The sequence below is a fragment of the Nannospalax galili genome, unplaced genomic scaffold (assembly GCF_000622305.1).
Source record: "Nannospalax galili isolate Female #2095 unplaced genomic scaffold, S.galili_v1.0 scaffold429, whole genome shotgun sequence".
NCBI lineage: Eukaryota > Metazoa > Chordata > Mammalia > Rodentia > Spalacidae > Nannospalax > Nannospalax galili.
In genome coordinates, this window is record NW_008360330.1 from 1010173 (window position 1) to 1016982 (window position 6810).

At 36.0% G+C, this 6810-nt stretch overlaps 1 protein-coding gene across 5 annotated transcripts in view; it reads left to right on the forward strand.

The window, feature by feature from the left end:
- Positions 1-6810, forward strand: part of Rabgap1l (RAB GTPase activating protein 1 like) — an 848174-nt gene that overhangs the window by 543631 nt on the left and 297733 nt on the right. For all 5 annotated transcript variants that reach the window (XM_008826096.2, XM_029560173.1, XM_017796360.2 and 2 more), the window contains exon 17: positions 1552-1695. In XM_008826096.2, coding sequence (XP_008824318.1) covers positions 1552-1695 — 144 coding nt within the window. The remainder of the gene's footprint in view (positions 1-1551; positions 1696-6810) is intronic.

Below are 6810 nucleotides of genomic sequence, written 5' to 3' on the forward strand. Positions count from 1 at the left end.
TTTTGATGTGGCAATATTTCACATAAACAGCTAAAGGGAGAAAATAGTATTTTGGCTCACAGTTTCCAAAGTTTCAACCCAAAGTCAGCCTATTTTATTTCTTTTTGTGTCAGGTGAGGCAGAATATCAAAGCAGTGAAAGCATGTGGTAGAGACTTCTTACTATGTGGTATTTGTGAAGTAGAGACTGAAAAGGGGTTTGGATAAAGTATATCCTTCAAAGACATAGCCCTGGTGCCCTTCTTCCTCCAAACAGGCCCTTCCTCTTAATAGTCTATTCAGGTGTGAGTTCATTCATGAATTAATTAATCCATTAATGGGATATTATCCTTGTGATTCTATCACCTCTCAATAGTGCTGTGGACCATGGCTTCAATACATGAGCTTTTGTGGGAAACACTTCATATCCAAACCATAATACTCACTTTTTACTTTTCTCTCACAAAGTTCCTGTTTAATTTTTCTTCAAAAGTCAGAATTTCTGAGGACTTTGAAACTCAAATAATTGTATCTAGTACATGAAGAACTAATTTGGTATGAAGAAATTCGGCCTCATTTTTCATTGGCTCTCTTTGTCTTTTAACTTGACCACTTGAATATCCATTTAAACTGCAAAATAAGCAGTTTGGTCTTTCCAAGGTGAGCGTCTTGTACAAGAAATGGTTTGTTTTGATTTTCTTGTGATCTGTTTATAGAAACAAAATGAACATCAGCTTTTCTCTATCTTTGCCCCTATCCTTCAGTTATGTTTATAATTTGCTTTTCATGCTTTTGAAAAGCATTTGCTTATAGACTTGGAGAAAAAAATAAAGTTAGGAGTAAGACATTTTTAGGAACTGGTCATCCATCTTCTACAATTTTACTTTGTTATTTTTAGTATGTATAAGATAGTGGTTTGTAAGACTTATTTTATTTATTAGTATGTATATGTCTGCATGCTTGTGCTTGTGTGTTCAAGTGCTCGTGGAGGCCAGAAGAGGGTGTTGGATCCTTTGGAGCTGGAGTTGAAATGGGTTTGAACCATCTGACTTGGGTGCTGGGAACCAAACTGTGGTCCTGGGGAAGAGCAGCAAGAACTTTTAATCACTGATATCTCTTCAGCCTCAAGATAGTTTATAAGACTGGTCATCCTTTGGAATTTTCCAAGTGCTCAAAAATATTCTAAAATAGCACATTTCTCAGATAATGTCATATTTCATGGTGCTCAAAAAGAAAATACACTTTTTTTTAAAGTAGATGAGAGATGAATCCTGAATGGTGAGCTGTGACTTGACCTTTGAGTCACGATATTCTTTAGAATCCAGGTGTTCTGTGAGAGCAAGGATTTCCCAAGAAACAGCTCATGTGAGCAAGGACAATCTATTCTTTGCTATAACAAGCCTTTGCTGTCCATGGTCATCTGCCTTGTGCTCAAATCCTATCTCCTGTGATAAAAGGCGATCAATGCTGGAACACAGTTCGTGTACCACAAAAGCTCGATTATAAATTGTAGTTGTAGTAAATAAAGCATTTTCAGAAATTCTTCCCCTAAAACTTTGACTTTGACTTTTAGGAACAGCTGCCGGACCTGTATAACCATTTTTGTGATCTGAACCTGGAAGCTCATATGTATGCATCCCAGTGGTTCCTCACTCTTTTTACTGCCAAGTTCCCACTCTGCATGGTGTTCCACATCATTGACCTACTGCTTTGTGAGGTAGAGTGACTCTGTCTTTTATACCTATGGCAAAATAGAAAGGTTTCTATCTAGAATGGATTATTTTCTTCATTTTCTTTTTTCATGATTTAACCTATACCCACTGACCAAAATTTCATTTTGAATTTTTAATAAAGACTACTTGTGGTTTTATTATTTGCGAGGAATAAAAATACTAAGGCATGTGTAATTCCCACAAAATAAAATTAGGTTATGGTTAAATTTGTATAATTATATTTATGGTAAGTATCTGTGTAAGAATAAATCAGTACTGTACCTTTACTTTTTATTTATTTTTTTTGGGGGGGGTGTTCTTTTTGAGACCGGGTCTCCCTGTAGCCCCAGCTGTCCTGGAACTCACTATGTAGACCAGGCTGGCCTTGAACTCACAGAGATCCACCTGCCTCTGTCTCACCAGTGCTGGGATTAAAGGCGTGCGCCACCATGCCTGGCTATACCTTTATGTTTTAACAGTTAATGAATTGACAGTCAGGTGTTTTTTAATATTAATGCAATTATTCTATAATAGGGAATATAAATGATGGACTTTTTTTCAGTAATTCCTCAGTTCACTGGCTGTCCTTGGCTATGTTATATTTGTGGCTCCTGATAGTTTTAGGTCATGCAAGCCCCTTCCCTTCCCTCCCCTCCCCTCCCCTCCCTCCTACCCTTCTCCATTTTTTACTTGCAATGCTATGATTCAAATCTGTGGTTTCAGGCATCACAGACCAGTGTTCTAGCACTGAACTACATCCTCATCCCAATTATATTTTTAGGCAGAATATGTCAGGAATTAGTTTTCAGCATTTCTTTAGTATTGATATACATTTTGTTCTTTTTTTTTAATTTTATTTTTTGGTCTTTTTGAAACGGGGTCTCCTGACCTGGATCTCACTGTGTAGACCACGGTGGCCTTGAACTTACAGAGATCCACCTGCCTTTGCCTCCCAAGTGCTGTGATTAAAGACGTGCACCTCCATGCCCTGCTCACATTTTATTCTTTTTTTTCCTTAGGTGACTGTGTATTGCTGTTTTCTTTTTGGGTGGTGTTGTGGGTGATTTACCCTACCTCACCAATACTATGCATGTGCTCTACTAGGGAGCTGTATCCTCATGCCTACTTTACTCTTTTTTTTTTTTTTTTTTTTTTTTTTGTCTTTTTGAGACAGGGTCTCCCTGTAGTCCCAGCTGACCTGAACTCACTACGTAGACCAAGCTGGCCTTGAACTCACAGAGATCCACCTGCCCCTGCCTCCCTAGTGCTGGGACTAAAGGTGTGTGCTACTATGCCTGGCTACTTTACTTTTATAAATAATTATTACACATACATTTATCTTATATTGTCCATCAGAATATTTGACAATTAGGTACTTTGCTGGATGAGGAATATATATTTGAATGAAAGTATAGATGTGCATAAAAATGTAGCAGTATTCTCCTGGAGAGGTTGAGTATGAGCTTATGCCTGTTATTATCAACTTAGTATAATCTGCCTAGTTTTGCATTACTATACTTTTTCAAAGTAAATATTTCTCTTTTGTAAAGACTACCATTTTAATCATTCTAGACATGAGAAATTTAAATATAAAAATAGTATTTGAAAAGATAAAGTATGTAAAATTTTATAAAGTGTAAATTTTTTTTCAGACTTTACCAATAATCATTTCATAGGCTAGTATTGCTGTACTTCTGGTCACAAGGGCTCTTGTTATCAATTGCAGTGTACCTGAAAGTTGCAAAGCACTTTGTAAGCAAGGAAAGTCTTGAATCATTTGTAAAGCACCTTGATAAGGAAGATTTGGGTGACTTGCTAGGTTCACAGAAAAGGATCTTGATTATATTACAGCAACAGAAGCTGATTGATAATACATTAATGGTCCTACTCATTATACTTATGAGTTAGTTTGTAAAATGCCATTCTTAATGTAACAAATGGAAGAATGCAGAGAAAGAAGTTAAAACCTTTTTCAGCATGATATGGTGCACAGAATACATATTATTTGTGCTGAAATCCTTCTTTGCCTCATTATCTCAATTAACATGTTGAACTATGGCACACCTGGCACCTGTTCATGGGCCTTTTGGAACACAGATTCATAATTTCTCAGGAAATGTAACCTTGAAGATACCTGAATTTTTAATGTTGATTACTAGGAAAGTTACCCAAATTTATAGTAAAGAAATATGAACAAAGTATTTAAACTCCCCCCCCCACTTTCCAACTGTGATCATAGTCGGTGAAAGATCAGTGTTCATTAAAATTAATAAAACTGTCTTAGATGTTGCTTTCTCCCCTCCTTGAACTCACACTCTGTAGTTGGTTTTTATTTTTTTGATTTTTAATTAGCATGCAAAGCAATGTGTTTTGTTATTGCCCTTGCATACATACACTGTTTTTGTCAGCCCTCCTCCCTGTTCTCCCCCGTGCACCTGTCCCCAACTTGTACAAATGCACACACACACACCCTTTGTACTTTCATGTCAATGTGTTCTATTTTATATTTTCTTTAAAATTCTTTTTTCCCCACTGATAGACTTCTTTCTTTCTGAGTCTGGGTTACCTCACTTAATATAAATTCTAGATCGATTCATTTTCCTCAAAATTTCATTTTCCTTATGAAATTCCACACATATATCACATTTTCATTATCCATTCATCTCTTGATAGACCTCTAGCCTGCTTCTGTTTCCTTGCTATTGTGAATACTGCAGTAGTAAACATGGAGGATGTGCAAGTACTTCTGTGGTAGTATTTAGAGTCCCTAGAGTATAAGTCCAGGAGTTGTTTTTTATTTATTTTTTATTTTTTATTTTATGTGTATGTGTGTATTGCCTGCATGTATGTGAGTGCACCTGTGTTGTGCAATGCTGCAGAGGTCAGAAGAGGGCATTGGATTCCCCTGGAACTGGAGTTAAGAACAGTTTGTAGCCACCATGTGGGTGCTAGGAATTAAACCTGGGTCCTCTGCAAGAGCTGTCAGTGCTGTTAACTGCTGAGCCATCTCTCCAGCCCCAACCTTTTTAATTTTGAAAAATTTATTTTTAATTTTATTTGTATGCATGTATTGCCTGCATGTAGGTAAGTACACCTGTGTTGTGCATTGCCTGTGGAGGTCAGAAGAGGCCGTCAGATCCCCTGGGACTGGAGTTATGGAAAGTTATTAGCTGCCATATGGGTGCTTGGATTTGAATCTGGGCCTTCTGCAAGAACAACCAGTGTTCTTAACTGCTGACCATCTCTCCAGCCCCCAAGCCCAGGAGTTGTATAGCCAGGTCATGTGGAAGTTTTATTTTTATCTTTTTTGGGAAGCCTTCATACTTGTTTCCATACTGGTTGCACTAGTTTACTCACCACCAGTATAAGTAAGGGTTCCTTTTTCCCCACATCCTCAGTAGCATTTGTTGTCATTTGTTTTTTTGCTGATGACCATTCTGACTGGGGTGAGGTAGAATCATAAAGTAATTTTAATTTACATTACCTTAATAGCTAAGGATGTTGAATACTTTCTCAAATTTATTGGCATTTGTGTTTCTTCTTTGATGAACAGGTTGTTCAGTTTTTTAAGCCCATCTATCGATTGGCATTTTTTTTGTGTGTGTTAAGTTTTTGCCATTCTTTATATATCCTAGATTTTATTATCATATTCAAACTATACTTGCCAAAGTTTTTTTCTCCCAGTTTATTGGATGACTTTTCACTCTGTTGATACTTCCCTTTGTTGTGCAGAAGCTTTTTAATATCATATAAATCCATTTATTAATATGCTTTTACACTATTGGAGTCCTTTTCAGGAAGATCTTGCTTATACTTTTATCCTGACGTGTTTTCCTCTAGCATTTTGAGCTTTTAAATGAAGGTCTTTGATCCATCTTGATAGTGTGTGTGTGTTTGTATACACAAGCACACAATGTGTGAGTATGGATATAATTTTATTCTTCTGCATGTGTATATCTAGTTTTGCCAGCACTATTTGCTTGAATAGGTTGTCTTTTCTCCAGTATATTTTTTAACATCTTTTTCAAAACTTAGGTGACAATAAATAATAAATTTATAAGTTAATTTCTGGGTTTTCTATCCTATTGCATTGGCCTACATGCCTTACATGTCTGTTTTTGTGTGCCAGTACCACACTCTTTGTCATAGTAGCTCTCTATATCTTGAGGTCATGTATTGTGATACCTCCATCGGTGTTCTTTCTGCCTAGGATTGCATCGATTATCTATGTCTTTTGTGTTTGCATACAAATTTTAGAATTTTCTGTGGTGAACAGTATCTTGGAATTTTGTTGGGGATAACATTGAATTTGTAGGTTGTTTTTGGTGATGTAGCCCTTTTTATGCTATTGATTCTGCTGGTCTAGGAGCATAGATGGTCTTTCCATGGTCTACTGTCTTTTTCACTTGCTTTTTCAGTGCCTCAAAGTCTTTTTTTTTTTTTTGAGAATTTCTTACTCGAATATTGTATTTGCATTATTTTCACTCCTTCCAGTTCCCCTCCAACTTCCCCCATGTCTCCTCCAACTTCCTCTAAACTTCTTGTCATTTTATTTGATTATTATTGTTTCATATACATACATTTGTAAATATACATATCTACGTATACACACACATATAACATGTACTGAGTTTGTTTAGTGTTGCTTGTGTATATCTGTGTTTAGGATTGCTCACTTGGGAGCAGTGTCTTAAAGTTTTCACAGTAGAGATACTTTACCTAGTTGGTTGATTTATTTCTGTAGCTGTTTAGGAAAGTTCCATAGCTTTCTAAAACATGGGGTAGTTTGTAGTTACAACATCATGAATTCCAAGGAAGTCACAGAGTAAAGTAGCTTTACAAGATAAACTTTGTAAAGAACAGAATTGTAGAATTATGGTATGCCTCAGGATGTTCATTCTTTCCACTAACTTGCTTTTGTCATCTTTTTCAAGGATAATTTTGCAAAAGAAATTTTGAATAAACTTTGACTTCCTGCCTGTCTGTTTTTTCTCTTTGTGCCTTTCCATCTTCTAGTTAATAAAATATTTATATCAAAATCTATTTTTAAAAAATTCTAATGGAAGAAATGGTCTAAAATAGATGGATATATTGGTGGTTTGTTTTTGTCATATTGTCTC